Source organism: Amblyraja radiata, chromosome 14 (assembly GCF_010909765.2).
Source record: "Amblyraja radiata isolate CabotCenter1 chromosome 14, sAmbRad1.1.pri, whole genome shotgun sequence".
NCBI lineage: Eukaryota > Metazoa > Chordata > Chondrichthyes > Rajiformes > Rajidae > Amblyraja > Amblyraja radiata.
Window position 1 is genome coordinate 47,854,661 of NC_045969.1, and position 19,906 is coordinate 47,874,566.

The window sequence follows — 19,906 nt, forward strand, 5'->3', positions numbered from 1 at the left end:
ATAACGCCTCCCCCCCAGGAATCAATCTATTGAACCCTCTGCACAATTACCAAGGTTAGTATATCTTTACTGAAATAAAGAGACCAAAACTGTATCTGGTGTTTCACATGTAGTCTCACCAAATGTCCAATACAATTCTCTGGCAATGAAGGACCCAATTTCAAATTTTCCAAAGCCAGTATTCCTTGTGCCCTATGATTTTTCCCCATTCTATTTGAAAGATATACTCTGCTCTCCAAATTCACAGCAAATTTTAGTATTTTTAGCACTTTTTTTCTAATTCATTTGGCTATAATGATTTTTATTTTCTAAATAAAATCATCTATTTGTTAACCAGCCTACTTGCAAAACATTTTGCATTCTTCTGCAGGGGTTGTCTAGTTCTTCACATTTTGCCAGCGCCCAAGTTAGCATGAATTTGGAAGATGACACCATCCTAACAGAGACGTTAAGACTAGGTTGTCTCGAAGAGGCCAAGGACAATTCTTTCATTCTCGGTTTTAAATGTTTTAGCCATCGCTCTTCCCTGGAACGTAGTATGGGTGAGAAAAAACCCCAAGATGATATCACTTTGATGGTACTTTTACAAACTAACAAATGACAAAAATAGATTCACCCAGATTTTCTTATACAACATCTGATCTCTGCAGGAATTAATCAACAGAAAGAATGCATTTTCAATCTTTGACCTCCATATCTTCATCTGTCGTTGACGGACTCAAAAGAGGTCAGAAAGTTAAGAAATGCTACACGTATTCACATTTGATACACAAAAACCCATATACATTGAATCATGTTATTTGCAGTTACTTGATTTCTCATCACCTCACGTTAACCACAGGGAGCTGAGTAGCAAGTCATCCTCAATCCCAAAGGACTATCCAAGGTGGAGCAAGGCAACAGCATCTACAGAGCCATGGATTCCAGCTGTCACAAGAGCAAGTAGTAAATAATCAGTTTGTGCCAGGACTGCTAGTAATGTAAAGACACATCATTCTCATTCGGCATAGTTATCTCACCTTGCTGGAGGTGCACTGTCTGTTGGCGTGGGTAGTGACATTGACAGAATTCGTGACGGGGTCCTCAGACCTGACCGTCCCGTGCTCCTGCCTAAAAGAGGCTCCACGCTAGCAAACGGCTCCTGCATTGGAAGAGTAAATTAAAATAAGTTTGCAAATATTTTCTTAGTTTAATGCATATGGCTAGGTTTTAATGATTCCTACTACAGAGAAAAATATCCATGCTTTTGCAACTTATTCTTTTCCCCTTGTCCTTACCACGGGTTTCATACTTGGGGTTACAGACATTTCGATAACCTTGCTTATGTGCCTTTTTATTCCCTTATCTAGAAATGAAATAGAGTAGGAAGCTGATCAACTAAAATGAAAATCACATGGAAACTCAAGCCAATCTGTAACCAATATTCAAGAGTCTTAAAAGTCGTTAAGCTATAATATCCAGATGCAGAACTACCGACCAGTTAAAACATACGGTGCCATCCTTTTAAAATTGATGAGACAATTTCTTTGAATATTTTTAAGACAAAGGTTTAATAGTTTTTGATAAGTAGGGGGCGAAACGTTATCAGTGTTAGGCAGGAACATGGAGTTGAGGCCAAAAGCAAACTTGACCTGACCCCACCTCTTTTCCAGCTTTCTTTCCCATACTACAATCAGTCTGAAGGGTCACGACCTGAAACATCACCTGTCCATGTTCTCCAGAGATCCTGCCGTACCAACCAAAGATCCTATAGCGGAGCAAGATAGACCACTGCTGCTAAATGAAATGGGCTGACGTGTAGTACGCAGCGGAACGGAACCTGGGCCTTTTTTTCATCCATTTCCGTAACCGGACTGGACCCGACCCGCAGTGTAATCAACGATGCGGGGGATCAGTTTGGGTTAATAAATTAAAATTCTGAAAATGAGGAGAAGATTTTTACCAAATAACTTTTTATTTTTACGAGGATGTTTCCGTAACCGGCTTCTGTCTCCGCACTATTATCCTATGGGATCTTTGGTGCGGAGACGGAAGCCGGTTACGGAAATGGGGTCTTAAATTACCCATGAATCTGCCCATGACAGTACTACGTCTTTTTCGCCGAGTGGACTATCTTGCTCGCTATAGGATCTTTGATACCAACTGAGCATCTGCAATTCCTTGTTCCTCCTCTTTACAAACAGATTTCATTGAAATTGGGGAATAGGCTGAGGAGCTGAGTTGCGTACTGTTAATTGTTACTGTTAATATGCTTGATGCATATATTTAAACTATTGTATGTTTCCTAAAGAAAAAAATTAGTCACCTGACTCAAGCTATGCCAATTCAGCTTATTGCCATCTAACATTCTTCATTGTTTGCAGTTGTATTTAATAGTCATTTAATAAAAGTTCTGGCTTACTCATGATCCTATAGCCGCTATAAGATCTTTGGACATGATAGAAAGGATGCAAGCAGTATGCTGACAATAATTATGCGTATCCACACTATAAAAAAAACAATGCCATGTTCAAGGGCATTTGGGATTTACATGACGTGTCTTAATACGTTTCGAGAAACTTGCAGGGTCATCACTGCTGTGTTAGGCAGCATCTTTGGAGAACAAGGATAGGTGAAGATTCGGGTCAGGACCCTTCTTCAGACTGATTGTTGGGATGGGGGGGGGGGAGAAAGGTTACAGTCTAGCAATTATCGTTGTGATATAACAGTTCAGTTTAGTTTAGTTTATTGTCACATGTACCGAGGTACACTGAAAAGCTATGTCCCAGGATGTGTATTTCATGATAGCAAAGGGAAATATCATAGCCTAACCATTCACAACCGGTCTTCAAAATCTTTTCGTGTTTTTCTGAAAATTATTAAACGCTGTGGTGATCACTTATGGTTTAAATCCCACTCATTCAAAATAAACACGTGCTAGCGGGGTTATTTGATCTTGGGATATTTTAAGAAATAAAACGCTAGCTTCGGTTATAATCTAGCGTCTTATTTCTTAAAATACTTCAATGGTCGACCTCAACAAAGTTTCATTTTAAATACGTACAACACAACCGGAGTCAGGGCGAAGGGGCTTATCAAAAAAAACTTGTCACCACGTTTAACATCCCTCCCCTTCCCTCCTCGAATCTCTTTCTTCTTCAGGTGAAACGATGCGGCGTTGTGAATGAAAAGAAGGGCACCTTGATCCCGTTTCACTAAGGGTTTAGGTTGAAACGAGCAACACTTGCCCTGTGGATGCCGCCGGCTCCGGCTCCCCTCCACCCCACTCACCAACATCAGTAGCCGCCGCTCCTCCACACAACGCGACCCTCCTTCTAACCGCGGACCATGCGCTCTTGTACCCCCCCGCCCCTTCTTCCCTCTCCACGCTCGGCTTCACTTGGCGCTTGACCGCCAATGAAGCCAACGCCGTTCCTTCCCTCCCTTCCCCCCCCCCCCCGGACTGAGTGTCAGCTCCAACCCACCGCCGCCATCTTCTCCTCCACCGACCCGCTCCGCCTCGCGTCACTTCCGGCAGCCCGACCAAAACAAGAGGAAGCGCTTCCGGGCCGGCATCTCCCTCCCCAATAGGGCCTTTGGCCGCGGGGGCCCGGGAGGGAAGGGAAGCGGGAGCCCGAGCCCGAGCCCGAGTCCGGGGAGGAGGGAGGGAGCGAGCGGCCGCGGGGGGCCGGAGCGGTCAACAGGCTGCCGGCTGCCTCGGGAGGGAGATCTCCGGTCAGTGTTCGCTGCCGCAGCACAATCCCCTGGGGAATGCTACACAGACGCCCATCAGAAACGTTCACGCTGATGAAGTGAACTTGTAGGTATCTTGTGCAAAGATCTTCTGTACAATCTTTGATCTTGTGTGTTGAACGTTTGAAAGACACTTTTCCCAAGAGCGCTAGCAAACAGGTTGTTCTGGAAAAAGCACAAAGTACTGGAGTAACTCGGCGGGTCAGGCGACCTCTCTGGAGATAACGGATAGACCATCTCCTAACGGTCGTAGCAAAATGAGAGCCATCGCCAGAGTCCTGTGGATCTTTGATATTGGCAATCCTGCAGATCCTTGTTGGACGTTGATGGGCTTGCTTTGTGTTTGCATCAATGTGCTGGGTGCAAAACAGAGATATGCGTGCCCAGGAATTTGATTTTTTTTTAGCTCCACCACCATCCTGTCGATGAGCACAGGTTTATGGATCTTCTGCTTTCCTCTTCTAAAGTCAACAACCAGTTCCTTGGATAGACAAAAAATGTTAAAGTTACTCAGCGGGACAGGCAGCATCTCTGGAGAGAAGGAACCCATTCCTGAGTTACTCCAGTATTTTGAGTCTATCTTTGGTGTAAACCAGCACAACTGACAGCATCAGTTGTGTAACAGCTGATCCTACACAATCAGTTTGAAACATAGAAAATAGGTGCGGGAATAGTCTATTCAGCCCTTCGAGCCAGCACCGCCATTCAATGTGATCATGGCAGATCATCCACAATCACGTTCCTGCTTTCTCCCTATATCCCTTGATTCCCTTAGCCCTAAGAGCTAAATTTAACTCTCTTGAAAATATGGAACCAAGTTCCTTGGTTTCACTGATGTTGAGAGCAAGGTTGTTGTTCTGACACCAATCAATCTCCCGCCTATACTCATACGAGGACAGGTCATAAGATTGGATGATGTTTGTGTAGTGTATGCATCTGAATGCAATGCATTTTGTCAGTCATCACATTGCAGGCGTAGTACACCATTGAACTAGGTAGGGAACATTTAGGTTACTGGTTATAGTTCAAGTCAAATGGGCTGCTTTGTTATGGATGGGGTTTCTGCCTGTTGGAGCGGCACTCATCAAAACAAGTGGAGTGTATTCTGTTATATTCCTGACACCGGGTGGCGCCAACAATGGCTGCCTCGCCAACAGTCTGTCTGTCCTTTCTTTCTACTGTTTAATAGTATGTGTTAAATGTATGTTTTTAGTGTTCTTTAGCTTGTTTTAGGTGGGGGGTTGGGGAAAACTTTTTCTAATATCTTACCTCGACGGAGATGCGTTTTTTTTCCGTATCGTATCTGTCCGCACTGCGGCCTAACATCGAGGAGTTGGAGACCAATTTTGAGAGCTCCACCGTGGAGCCTGTGGACTTACCATTTGCCAGGGATCGACCTCGGAGCTCCAACCATGGGTGCTTGTGGACTTTAACATCACAGAGCCCAAGGTCTCTGGTCAGAGACTGACTTTGGGAACTCCAAGCCGCAGGAGCTTCTATCGCCCCGACACAGGGGCTTTGACCGCCGACTGTGGGAGCTTCGATCGCCCCGACAGATGGCTCGTCTGCACCGACTGAGGGAGATAAAGAGGAAGAAGATTGGAATATTTTGCCTTCCATCACAGTGAGCAATGTGGGGAATCTGCTGTGGTGGATGTTCGTTTAGTTTAGTTTAGAGAAACAGCAAGGAAACAGGTCCTTCGGCTCACAGGGTCCGCGCCAACCAGCGATCTCCACACATTAACACTATTCTACACCCACTAGGGACAATTTTTACATTTACCAAGACATTTAACCTACAAACCTGTACGTCTTTGGAATGTGGGAGGAAACCAAAGATCTCGGAGAAAACCCACGTAGGTCACTGGGAGAACGTACAAACTCTGTACAGACAGCACCCATAATTAGGATCGAACCCGGGTCTCCAGAGCTACATTCGCACAACTCTACCACTGTGCCACCGTGACTGCCCCTGAACCACCATGACCTTTAGAAACATAGAAAATAGTTGCAGGAGGAGGCTATTCGGCCCTTCGAGCCAGCACCGCCATTCATTGTGATCATGGCTGATCGTCCCCTATCAATAACCCGTGCCTCCTTTTATGTAATTGTGTGTCTTGTTGCTTTTTTTTCGTATGGTTGTAAGGTAATTTGCATATCACTACCTTAATTGGTACATGACAATAAAAGACCTTTGACTTGTGCCTTGTTGATGGTGCAAAGCTCAAGACATGAGGAGGAGAGGCATTCATAGCTGTATATCCATTCTCTGGAATGCCTTTAAGACATGGTAATTTCATGGTGAATCCAGCATCATCTGATCAATGATAATCTCAAAAGAGCTGATATGGTGGGACTTGCAATTGAATCTCAAGACTGATAGGTAGAGATTTTCTCATGGGAGATGGCCATTGTATGCCATTTTTGGTTGTAAATGTTTCTGCCACTAATCTAAATGTTAACTAGGTCATGTGTGCGGTTCCATTTTCTCAGGAGCTGCGAATGAAATGAAGCTTTGCACATTTGTCATCAGATATCAGACGTAATGGTCACTTATTAGCACTGTGAAAAACGCTTAGATTTGGCTTTTTTCCAATCCTGTATCTATTCTTGAACAAATTGAATGGAATGGCTGATATTGAGGGAGGTCTTCACTGCTGCACCAGGATGTTGTCTGATCCCGTAGGCCTCTGTAAATTCTGCTTTCAACCATTCTCTTCATAGTCAATAGGATGAATTGAATTAGTCATCGACTCTTATAGTACCGAAACAGGCCATTTGACCCAAGTAGCCCGTGCTGATAAAATGTCCATCTAAGCTAGTACCATTTGCCCATGTTGAACCCATATCCCTCTTAACCTTTCCCATCCATGTACCTATCCAAATGTCTTTTAAATGTTACTGTATCTACCTCAACCACTTTGTTTGGCAGCTCATTCCATATTTATCCCACCATTTGTGTGGGAAAAAATTGCCCTTCAAGTTCACATTGAATGATTTCCCCTCACCTTAAATCTGTACCCTCTAATTCTTGATTTCTATATCAAAAGACTGTGCATTCACCCTTTCTATACCCCTGATGATTTTATACATCCCTATAAGATCACCCCTCTCTCTTGTATACCAAAGAATAAAGTCTTCGACTGCCCAATCTCCCTATAACATAGTCTCTTGATTCCTGGTAACAACTTCGTCAATTTTTGTGCACTCTTTCCAACTTAATAGCATCTTGCTATAGTAGGCTGTAAACAAAGACCTCTCCGTGGGTACAGCACATAGGGAGCCACTAGTCCTCCGGAAACGGATCATGCAGATAATTATTTGTTCCCCAATACACCTCTAAATATCTTTGTTCAAAAAATTATTGAGAAACTACCTGGGGTTGACTGTGATACAATCAGAGGCATAGTTTAAGAGGTGGAAATACTTAAAGATTGGTCAGGAGACACACATGGCAAGTAAGGTTCTTAAATGAACTGTCAGGATCAATTCCATGTACCTCTCTTCCCTATTGGGTCAGTATCAAAAACTATGCTACACAAATGGAAAAATAAGGTGATACTTTGGCTGCAACTGGATGAAGATGAACAAAGTGGAATAGACATGGACTGGACTATTAATATGGTACTGTTTCATTGGAAGAGAACAGAAGATAGGAGGGAGGTGAGTATTGGAAGCAGGGCTTAACTCATAACCAAACCCTAGAAGAGCACCAGAACCTGGATCACAGAATGACCCTAGGACCAAATAGACAGAAAACCTGAGTCTGGGACAAGAACAAAAGGGAGCCACGATCTGACCAAGAATAATCATCTAGTTTAGGAGGAGTATGCCATGAAAAGTCTGTGTCCTTGCATGTTGCTATTTGTAATTAAGCGTTCAAAGAAAGCAAGCATACCATTCACCAGTTGTCAGTAATTAGATTCTACAGTTGTCAGTAATTAGATTCACGATTGGAAGCCCCGCCAACAGTTTGTCTGTTTTTTCATCTTCTAAAAATGTTTTAGTGTGTGTTAAAAGTTCGTGCAAATGATGGGGGGTGTGGGGAGGGGTCGGGACAAACTTTATTTCAGTTACTTACCTTGCCGGAGATGCTATTAATTTTTGGATCACATCCTCCAGTCGCTCTGCGGCCTACCATCGATGGAGCTGGAGGCCTCCTCGGACTGACCTTGGGCCCCACTGCGGGGCGTGGGCTTACATCGGGGTCGATCCCTTGCCTGGGATCGCTCCAACCGCGGCCTGCGGACTTTACATCGGGAGCTCGCAGTCTCAGGAGAGGCCGTGGATGTCGGGAACTCCAACGTCACTGAGAATTCGACCAGCCCCCACGCAGGGTTCGATCGACCGGCCCGGGGGACCTAACATCCCCCCGATGCAGGAGCTGATCGCTTCGACCTGGAGGGCCTGCCGACAGCTACGGGAGTCAAGATCATCCCGTCAACGGAGGGCTCGAGGCCCCCGACCGCGGGAGAGCAAAGGGAAGAGACTGAACTTTTTTTCGACCCATCACAGTGAGGAATGTGGAGGAGTCACTGTGATGGATGTTTATGTTAAAATGTGTTTTGTGTGTTCCATTGCTTTTTATTTGTATGACTTGGCATATGAAATTCCTCGTATGTTGCAAAACATACTTGGCTAATAAAGTATTATTGTGATTGATTGTGTGTGATTTGGCACAATTCGTGGGGCTGAGTAGAATTTTATTCACCGTGTTTAAGTATTAATTGAATGATGGCATTACTAACGGGCACAGCAAAACCTCAGCTCATCCTCTGCAACCTCACTTTCCCTGTGTTCAAATGCCTGAGTTGTACTTTATGCCACAAGATTCTGATTTGAATTTTATGTTGATATATAAGATTGATGTTGGGGTGGAATAGGTAGGAGATTACAATTTAAATCCTCGTCTTGCACACTTTAAAATTTAAAGTCACATCCCAAGCATTGGTCAGAATTCTGAGAGCTTTTTGAAAGTCACCATTGAAAATATGGAGAGATAATAAAACTGAGAAGGTGGAATCGAGCTCATAGAAACACAGAAATAAATATTCCTGTTTGAAATAAATATGCCTGCTTGTGGAAAATGCTGAGTTTGCACAACTGCTACTCTTCATTTTTTTGTCTTTGTGAATCACATATCATGAGAGGGTCCTGGCTGCCTGGGCTGAACATTTAATGAAGAGTGAACTGATTGGATGTGTTGAAGGGTTTCAAGAACCATTTTGAAAAAAGTAACATACCAGAAAAAAGTCAGAAGAGCAGTGTTCCAGGCGGTTAAGATTATGTAATAATGTTGATAAAGAGCCATTATCTCCTAGTGGAAAACCCGCTCATTATAGGACCCGATGAGTGAAAATCACCAAGGCCCTTAATTTTATTGCCTCCAGCTCCTCGCTGATTTTATTAAAATTGTGTCCAGATTAAGTTAATAACTTCAAACGCATTATACAGGCTCCTGATAGGTTAATTGTTGTGGTGGTAATTATATGAAACGTCCTTTAGAGATACATCAAGGAAACAGGCCCTTTGACCCGCCGAGTCCACGATGAACAACGATCACCCCGTACACTAACACTACCCTACAAACTAGAGCCGATTTACAATTTTACCAAAGCCAATGAACCTACAGACCTGTATGTCTTTGGAGTGTGGGAGGAAACCAGAGCACCCGGAGAAAACCTACATAGTTACAGGAAGAACATACAAACTCCGTACAGACATCACCTGCAGTCAGGATCGAACCCAGGTCTCACAAAATAAACAGCAGTTCTACTGCTGTGTTGTGATTCTATCAGTTAGAAAAAGGTGGGTGCTCAAGTCTGTGTCGATGGTCAATGTCCTACAGGTGCCAACAAGTGAAACTGTACATATTCTTAATTTTCCTAGAGTTGCTTTAGAATGATTACCTTGAATCCATGAGTGTGCAGCAAAAGTTAACGTATTGAGGATATTATAAATACACTTTCCATTCAAGGAGGCAAGTTTAAATGGTGCATGACAACTGGGGCTTGGTGCTTAAACAAAGAACATGGGACTCTGGTTGATTGCAAGTAGGAAGCAAGTGCAGAAGCTGCAGCCATGGTGAGAGAATGCAGCATACTTTGCCTAGTGAGCCTGAGACCAAGATAACAGGATTTATGAGTATTTAGTGGATTATTGGACATTTACTGTAAAAAAGAAAATACAAAGTATGAAAGGCTTATTTTAAATCATAAATTGTGTTTGTTTCTTTTCATTATCAACTCTAAGGGTATTATATTGTCAGTTGCTTTGTTGATTAATTAAGGCACATTTGTCTTTGCACAAACTATTACAAAGAGAATCCAGGTGCCTGTGAATTACGAAAACAGTCTTAAGGAGTGTGTGTTGCTTCCATTGTTGATCGGATCAACAACAGAGTGGGCCTGTGCATGTCAAATATATGTGGCGTAGAATTCACAGTGACGCCAGCTTGGCAAATTCCCAAGAGATGCCTGGCAGGCTCGTCATTCAACTCCAGGGGCACATGTGGCCAGAGCGACTTGGTAATGGGCAAAGTTTAGGTAAATAACTTTAAACTGTTATAATCTTTGGAAAACTCAGAACATTTACAATAATCATATGTCAAGTTCACAAGTGGTGCTCAGACATTTCTGTTACATTGTAATTATAAGTTCTGAATTTGGCTCTCCTGTTGAAATGTAAATACTATACATGATTTGATGTAAAATCTCTAATCCTTGTATAATGTTCTGTTCTCAAAGTGTGGCATGAGTACATAGTCACTCTTGATCCAAAATGGCTCTTGAAATTCCCATCAGCTTGCTTCAATGTTATTGACCTTAACTTTTGATTTTGGGGAGGAATTTGCTCTTGATCCAGTCTAAAGTTTCAAGCCTTAAGATTTGAAATACCTGATAATAAAAGTATATACAGTCTTGAAGCAATTTTATTGGGACATTGCACTTTTTTTTCTGCAGTGATTAAAATAAATTGGGAAGCATTCCCTTTGCAACAAGTCAAACAGCCATTAATATAATTGAAGGTTTTGAAGAGCTTTGGCCCATGCTGACCATCGATCACCCATTCACACTAGTTCTATGTTATCTCATTTTCACATCCACTCCCTATACTCGAGGGACAATTTAGAGACCAATTAATGTACAAACCTGCACGTTTTTAGGATGTGGGATGAAACTGGAACACCCAAAGGAAACCCATGTCATCATGGAGAACATGCAGTGATAGATGCTATACCGTCCGTCCAATTAATTTGGAACATAAGATTTGACAATACATGCACAGTAGTCCTAGATACATTGGCATTTGTAATGGCTAAAAACTGGCAGTTCTACTTGCAACTGTCAATGTTTGTCATTGGGATCCAGTCCATCATTATAATGCATCACTGTATACTCAAAGTGGCGAAGGACTTCATTCTATTTGCATTTAGGATTATTACAGATGGTCAGTATGTTGTACATTTCCAGCTACTCTTTAGTGATCACTCGGGGTATGGCATATGTCAAGTTGAGCAGAACTTGAAAGTGAGACACAAAGAACTGCAGATGCTGGAATCTTCAGCAAAACACAAAGTGCTGGAGGAACTCGGTGAGTCAGGCAGCATCTGTGGAGGGATTGGATAGGCAACATTTTGTGTCCCACTGGGATCTTCCAACGCTTAGAACTGCAAAGGGGATGGCCTCTGATACTGCTCTGACTATCTCTTCCCCGGTTGTTAATAGTGAGTCGTGCACTGTGATGATACATCCTCAGACAAAGCAGGATGCTGAAATCCACAGGTCACCAGCGCTCCATCCTCTGTAACTGTTGGTGTGAAATCCGTTCCAAGCCATTTTCAGCGCTTTCTGTTTACAATGGGATAAAGGATAGGTCCATGAAGTTGCTAAAGAAATATGTTCACTGGATGGATGCAGTATATTTGATGACAATTGAGATAAAATACAGTGCCCTCCATAATGTTTGGGACAAAGAACCATCATTTATTTATTTGCCTCTATACTCCACAATTTGAGATTTGTAATAGAAAAAATCACATGTGGTTAAAGTGCACATTGTCAGATTTTATTAAAGACCATCATTATACATTTTGGTTTCACCATGTAGAAATTACAGCTGTGTTTAGACAGTCCCCCCATTTCAGGGCACCATAATGTTTGGGACTCATGGCTTCACAGGCGTCTATAATTTAAATGACTCCTTAATGCAGGTATAAGAGAGCTCTCAGCACCTAGTCTTTCCTCCAGTCTTTCCATCACCTTTGGAAACCTTTATTGCTGTTTATCAACATGAGGACCAAAGTTGTGCCAATGAAAGTCAAAGAAGCCATTATGAGACCGAGAAACAAGAATAAAACTGTTAGAGACATCAGCCAAACCTCAGGCTTACCAAAATCAACTGTTTGGAACATCATTAAGAAGAAAAAGGGTGCTGCTGAGCTTACTAGTCGCAAAGGGACTGGCAGGCCAAGGAAGACCTCCACAGCTGATGACAGAAGAATTCTCTATAATAAAGAAAAATCCCCAAACACCTGTCCGACAGATCAGAAACACTCTTCAGGTGTGGATTTGTCAATGATCACTGTCCGCAGAAGACTTCATGAGCAGAAATACAGAGACTATACTGCAAGATGGAAACCGCAAAAAATAGGATGGCCAGGTTACAATTGCCAAGAAGTACTTAAAAGAGCAACCACTTCTGGAGAAAGGTGTTATGGATACATGAGTCAAATATTAACTTATATCAGAGTGATGGCAAGAGCAAAGTATGGAGGATAGAAGGAACTGCCCAAGATCCAAAGCATACCACCTCATCTGTGAAACACAGTGGTGGGGGTGTTATGGCCTGGGCATGTATGGCTGCTGAAGGTACTGGCTCCCTTATCTTCATTGATTATACAACTGCTGACGGTAGTAGCATAATGAATTCTGAAGGGTATAGACACATCCTATCTACTCAAGTTCATTGGCCGGCGGTTCATTCTACAACAAAACAATGATCCCAAACATACTGCTAGAGGAGTTTTTCGAAGCAATAAAATTGTAATTTTTTGAGTGGACAAGTCAATCATCTCTGAAGAGAAAACTGAAGGGGTCTAGCCCCCAAAACAAGCATAAGCTAAAGGTGGCTGCAATTACAGGCCTGGCAGAGCATCACAAGAGAAGACACCCAGCAACTGGTGATGTCCATGAATTGCAGACTTCAAGCAGTCATTGCATGCAAAGGATATGCAACAAGATACTAAACATGACTACTTTCATTTACAGGACAGTGCTGTGTCCCAAACATTATGGTGCCCTGAAATGGGGGGACCTATGTTTAAACACTGCTGTAATTTCTACATGGTGAAACCAGAATGTATAAAAATGGCCTTTATTAAAATCTGCACTTTAACTACATGTGATTTTTTCTATTACAAATCTCAAATTGTGGAGTACAGAGGCAAATAAATAAATGATGGGTCTTTGTCCAAACATTATGGAGGGCACTGTATATCAGGATGGACAGCATTTGAATGGAGGAAAAGCAAGAATGAAAAGAATGTTCATGCTTGCAAGTTAAATTGATGAGGAGTGATACTTTGGAGTAGGCAAAGTGAGGGTTGCACGGGACAGATTGTGGTCAAATGTGTAACTGCTCATTATTCTTCAAATGATCGATTAGACTTTTTATTCACTGAATTCAGGCCTCAGCTTATAGACCACCTCCAACCCAGATTTATTTTACTCATTGCTCCAGACCATGCCCTGACCCGGCAGCGAACCATAGCAAAACTGGCATAGACCATGACATTCCTAAATTCATCTATTCAAGTTATATAAAGCTCCCGATCTGAAATGTCACCCATGTATGTTATAAAAGGGTCCTAACCCAAAATATCACCAAATCATGTTATAAAAGGCTCCTGATCTGAAACGTCACATATTCATGCTATAAAAGGAACACGCCCTGAAACATCACCTATTCATGTTATAAACTAACCTACAGGTAATCCCCTCCCCCCCCCCATCCTATTTTCCCCTCTCTTCCCTGTGCCCCACTTGGATTCATACCCATTTCTCCCCTTCCCGTTTTTCCTGTGCCCTTCCACATATATTCCATCTTCTGGCTTCATAATTCACACCTCTTCTATCCTTATCTCACACCTCTTGTCTTTTTATCTCTGGCCTTTGCCCAACCATCTGACAAATAAACTACCCCTCACCTGTCCACCTATCACCATCCACCTATCACTTGCCAGGTTTTGTCCTACTCCCACTTCTCTACCAGTTTTCTTACCAACCCCATCATCACAATCAGACTGAAGGGTCTCTACCCGAAATATCACCTATTCATGGTCTCAAAAGATACTGCCTGACCTGGAGTGACCCACTGAGTTACTCCAGCACTTTGTGTCTTTTTTGTAAACCAGCATCTGCAGGTCCTTGTTTCCGAATTCATAATTCTTTGCAAATGCATAGTCTCCTCATTCTCTTTTGGATCGGACCTTTAAATACAGCATTTGAAATTGCATTATTATGGGTCTTTGTCAGCTGTTATCACACAAGTGGTATAAAGTCAAGAAGAACATTGATAATCAACTAGCTTTAGCAACTGCAATGGAAGGATATGAAAGAGTTGTTTGGATTTACATCACCATCTTGGTCTTGCAACATGATTTTGAATCAATATTGGGCAATTTCTTCCAGGTCTTCATTTTGGCATTCCATCTTTGTTGCCCAGAATCTGTAGGAAGAAAATGTACAGTTATTTTGTTTAATTTCTTATGTCCTTGGTGCCAATAGTTTTTAACTACTGCTACATGAGTTTATCATAGGGCCATACACACAGCAAGGGGAACTCCCCTGATGGGCTTTATTTCCAATGACAAACAAGATCGTCTATAATCATAGGTAGACACAAAATGCTGGAGTAACTCAGCGGGACAGGCAGCATCTCTGGAGAGAAGGAATGGGTGATGTTTCGGGTCGAGACCCTTCATCCCAACCCTCCTTATGGCGACTGCTTGTTCACCCTGGTGATAGAAATAGAATTAGGCCATTCAGCCCATTGACTCCGACAGTCAATCATGGCCGATCTCTGCCTCCTAATCCCATTTTCCTGCCTTCTCCCCATAACCCTAGACACCTGTCTATCTTTGCCTCCACCGCCCTCAGTGACATTGAGATCCACAGATTAGCTACCCTCTGACTAAAGATTAACTACCCTCTGACTTGTGCAAGATGCTTCTGTTAATTCTCTGGTGCTGCCTCAATGCTCACGACCTTGTCCAAACAACATTCTCTTCTCTTCATTCTGCTAATCTCTGGCCCGCAGGTCATCTTCAGCCAGGTATACTTCAGAAAGGTCTCAAGAAGGGTCTCAACTCGAATCGTCACCCATTCCTTTTCTCCAGAGATACTGCCTGGCCCCTGAATTACTTCAGCATCTTGTGTCTATCTTCGGTGTAAACAAGCATCTGCAGTTCCTTCCTACACTTGTTCCTAATTGTCTGCCTTCTCCAATCCTAGCATTATTGTCTGTTATTTCTTCGACCAATGATAATTTAAATTCCAGTACTAGATCTGTCACTGTCACATTGCCTGCAGCCACGGTGAGGCAGCGCATGTAAGCTTGCAAGAAATGCAACACCTGTCCCTTCACCTCCCCCCTCGACTCCATTCAAGGACTCAAGCAGTCGTTCCAGGTGCGACAAAGGTTCACCTGTATCTCCTCCAACCTCATCTACTGCATCCGCTGCTCTAGATGTCAGCTGATTTACATCGGGGAGACTAAGCGGAGGTTGGGCGATCGTTTCGCCGAACACCTCCGCTCAGTCCGCAATAACCTACCTGAACTCCCGGTGGCTCAGCACTTCAACTCCCCCTCCCATTCCCAATCCGACCTCTCTGTCCTGGGTCTCCTCCATTGCCAGAGTGAGCAACACCGGAAATTGGTGGAACAGCACCTCATATTCCGCCTGGGTTGCTTGCGTCCGGATGGCATGAACGTTGAATTCTCCCAGTTTTGCTAGCCCTTGCTGTCTCCTCCCCTTCCTTAACCCTCGAGCTGTCTCCTCCCATCCCCCCGCCCTCGGGCTCCTCCTCCTCCCTTTTTCCTTCCTTCTACCCCCCACCCCCCATCAGTTTGAAGAAGGGTTTCGGCCCGAAACGTCGCCTATTTCCTTCGCTCCATAGATGCTGCTGCACCCGCTGAGTTTCTCCAGCATTTTTGTGTACCAGCGCCTGTTGCATTGCCTGCAGCCACGGTGAGACAGCGCGTGTTGCATTGCCTGCAGCCACGGTGAAGCAGCGCGTGTTGCATTGCCTGCAGCCACGGTGAGACAGCGCGTGTTGCATTGCCTGCAGCCACGGTGAAGTAGCGCGTGTTGCATTGCCTGCAGCCACGGTGAAGCAGCGCGTGTTGCATTGCCTGCAGCCACGGTGAGACAGCGCGTGTTGCATTGCCTGCAGCCACGGTGAAGCAGCGCGTGTTGCATTGCCTGCAGCCACGTTGAGGGCTTCCCCCCCTGGCGTCGCGGGGAACCCCGTTGCCACAGCGACGGCATGGCGGGCCGCTGGTCATTCGCGACGTATATTACGTGTGGGTTTCCCCGGCAACGGCCGCCATCTACAGTAACTCCGAGCGGACAAAGTAGGGGGCGGGTGTCGGGGATGCGAACTGTCTCAGACGCGCGTTTCGAAAATACTTGGCATTAATATTCCTTTTCTTGCGGCTTGTGGAAGAGAGTGCGGAAATCCGGCGGTGCAGTGATGAGCGAGGTAACCGCATCCCCCTCTGTGCATTCGTGGTCAGTCATGGCTCTGGGTGTCTCAGCGCCACCGGCAACATCAAGGCATCAGCCCCGGCTCCTCTCAACCCGGACACTGGCCGATAAACTACCCCCCGGCGCCACAGAGCGCGGAAATCCCAGCTAATAGGGTCCCGAACTAAGCAGCATATGTACACTTCCCTCCACAGATGCTGCCACACCCGCTGAGTCCCTCCAGTAGTCTCTGCACGTGTGATTAGTTTTCACTGGAAACACTCAGCAGGTCGGGCAGCAGCTGTATAGAGAGAAGGTCGATGAGCTGTCACCAAACCTCTCTGGGGTGGGTGGGTGTCACTTACAGGAAGAACGTTTCCATTACTTTGTAGTGGGAAGATCTGCTTGTGGATCAGTAGCACCAACAACCTGGTGGGCAGTAACTTCAGGACTCAGAGCTGCAATACAGACATGGATATTCCTGCTTCACCCCCTGCAGCTCAGTAAATCCATACCTGCTGAACTGGCCTTGAGGTCAGTAGGCAGCAGGCCAACGCCTCCCATTTTCCATATGCACTGTAGCAATGCTGGGAACAGCATACAGTTGTCTGCCAAACCCCCAGTGCTAAGTAGTTTATCATCAATTATCTGATTCTATGTATAATGTTTAACGGTAATGCTGAGGTATTATGAAAACAGCCCAAGGAAAAATGGAAAGAGCCCAACGAATAAATTACAGCACAAGAAATAAGTACGGAAAATAGAAACAATGTGCAGATGCAGGAATGAAAATCTAATTGAAAAAATATGTAATGTAAAAAATACCACGCATTTCTGCACATATAATGGTAACATTAGGGTGAACACTATACCCTGTCCCCATTTTATGAAATTGTTGAAAAACACAGCAAACATAAACCTACCAGCCAAGATGAAAACATTAAAACAACTCGACTCACAGCATTAATAGCATATAAATTAAAACATGGCAGTGCTTACAATTAAGCGGCTAAAGCCCCTGAGAATGGCCCATCGTCTCATCTTAGAGGAGTGTATTGTTTCCCTGGTATGTGTTTTTCTTTTGTAAGGTTCTTTTGTCTTTCAACGACAGTGCAGTCAAAGCCAAAAGTTACCAGTTAAAATATACCAGCCTTCTTTATATTTTGGTTCACAAAAAAATGTGGAATGCCTGGAGCTGCACATTTACTTTATTCAGTAAAATACACCCCTGCTGGCACCAAATCAGTGTCATGCTGGAACATCCCAGAAAATAATGCACCTTATTAAAAAACACCTTTAATTACTGGGCACTAGAGGTGGAAAACAAAGAAAACATATAAGAAATTCCACCCTCTGTAACTTCAAACTCTGGGATTGGTGGTATGGCTTGCCTTTGAACCTGTTAATTCAGCCTTTGTCTGTAAAACTACCTGTAATATTACCTTTTGTCTATGCCAATGCGAAAATAGCTTAATTTAATCATCTTTGCTTTTACATAACAAAAATATTAGTGTAAAGCAACAATTCTAGCAGTTGGTTTTCTTTTTCTTTAATAGATAAAAAAAATGCCTGGTCCATTTTTTCTGTCATTCAAGAAAAAAAATGCAGGAGATTTCGATCATTCTAAATTCCCACAAGTTCTACAGTTATTATAAAAGGACAACTACTGTCAATAACCATGTAACCAATTTTGTGCCTTCAAAGTTTGATAAAATGTCATTTTATTAATTCCTTAGCAAATTAATTCCTATAGTAACCACTTGGCAACCTGCACCTCACTGTATACAACTCATTATATTAATAATTTAAAAAATACAAAAGCTTTTTGTCCACTAACTATGTCCTGCTTGGAAAACCTAATTGTATGTTCCTGCATCAGTTAACTTAAACCTGACAAGATATTTTCTCAAAGACACTTTGAAAAGCTATTCAAATATATTTTTTTTGTATAGACAACATGAATTAGTCACCAAAATATATTTCTTCTTCCTGTACTGTGGCTTCCCTTCAACCATGATAGGCCCTTTGACCACTTCCAAATTACAGGAGGTTGTGGGTAAACTTGGTGAATTACTAGATTTGTACCTAATCCTCATCTAACTCAATCAATATGTCCTGTTCAAGCTTCTTTTATATAATTCACCTCAACTAATCCAGATGGTTCCACATTCCCTATTTTACCTCGCAGCAATAATCGTCTTAATTGTTTCCTGTCTTCTCTTTTTATTGTCTTAGACCAAATCCCGTGGGACACAACATCTAAATTTACCTTGTCCTTAACTCTTGCCTTGCAATCAATGTAATACAGATTAAAACTCTCCAGTTCAGCATTTTATGGTCCAGCAACCCCCAACGATCTGCCATGCTGTGGTACAGAACTGTACTAATTAATTTATCTTAATAATATCGAACTAGAATCGTAAATTAACTAAGACCTGTATTAATATACCCCATTAAACTACCAGCACAACCTTTGTGATCTAGCTGACAGGAATCTCAGCCAACAGTGTTTCTGGGTTACTGAAACTTCCAGTTACCGATGGTCCTCATGTAACCCATGCAACTTTCTGGACCCCAAAAAAGAACAGTTCTCCTTCTCAGAAGGGGGGTGATCGAGGGAAATTGTTGTGGTCTGGATTTTATGTGGTGTTGCACCAGTCAGGTCCCAAGGATGCCAGACTAGAAAGTTTCAACCTGTACAGGCTTAGAATGGTGAAACTACTCAGAGGTTGGGTAGCATCTGTGGAGGGAGAAGTTGGCTTAATGTTTCAGATTGATAACAAACTTTGCTTGATTATTTACACAACAGAAGTTCAAATAAATTAACAAACTGATAGTTTGGAAGCATACAGTCATAGAATCATACAGCATAGGGATAGGCCAATCATGCCAACTCATTCATACCAACCATTGGGCACCTTTCTGTATTAATCCCATCTTGGAGCATTTACTCCATAGCCTTATATGCCCAGGTGATTCAAATGTTCCTAAATTCTCTCAGTGTCCCAGCTTGAACCACTCTCAGTAAGTGCATTCCAGATGCTTGCCACTCTCTGGATGAAGAAGGTCCCTCTCATATCCTCTCTAAATCTTTTCCCCCTTACCTAATCTCCATGTCCTTTAAACTATCTTTGATATTGGGGAACATTTCCTGCAATCTACTCAATGTACACTCTTCAACGTTTTATATACCTCAACCATGTCCTCAGTTCCAGACAGAACAGTCTTTGCTTCTCCAGTTTCTCCTGAACTGCTCCACCTCAGGCAACATCTAATACATTTCCCCTTCACTTCTCCAGCACTTTCACATCCTTCCTATAGCGAGATGACCAGAATTGCCCGTAGTACTCCAGCTGTAGTGTGACCAATGTTTTATAAACTGGAACATACTTACCACACCTCTGTATTTCATGCCCTGACTAAAGA

General features: G+C 43.2%; 2 protein-coding genes across 8 annotated transcripts in view; one reads left to right on the forward strand and one right to left on the reverse strand.

Moving 5' to 3' along the window:
- The window catches only part of klhl15 (kelch like family member 15), an 18,981-nt gene extending 15,422 nt beyond the window's left edge, over window positions 1-3,559 (reverse strand). Inside the window, exons 1-3 of one of the 6 annotated variants that reach the window (XM_033033263.1) lie at window positions 3,465-3,489; window positions 1,278-1,345; window positions 1,020-1,141 (exon numbers count right to left, since the gene is read on the reverse strand). In XM_033033263.1, coding sequence (XP_032889154.1) covers window positions 1,020-1,141; window positions 1,278-1,307 — 152 coding nt within the window. In that variant the 5' untranslated portion in view covers window positions 1,308-1,345; window positions 3,465-3,489. Of the gene's footprint in view, window positions 1-785; window positions 928-1,019; window positions 1,142-1,277; window positions 1,346-3,270; window positions 3,429-3,464 lie in introns of those variants that run through there. The other 5 variants (XM_033033264.1, XM_033033265.1, XM_033033266.1 and 2 more) reach the window with 5 other exon arrangements.
- Window positions 3,557-19,906, forward strand: part of tex55 (testis expressed 55) — a 27,630-nt gene continuing 11,280 nt past the window's right edge. Inside the window, exon 1 of one of the 2 annotated variants that reach the window (XM_033033270.1) lies at window positions 3,557-3,799. Coding sequence is in view for 1 of the 2 variants with exons in the window: in XM_033033269.1 (XP_032889160.1) it covers window positions 16,488-16,496 (9 nt within the window). In the remaining variant the exon portion in view is untranslated. Of the gene's footprint in view, window positions 3,800-16,304; window positions 16,497-19,906 lie in introns of those variants that run through there. The other variant, XM_033033269.1, reaches the window with a different exon arrangement.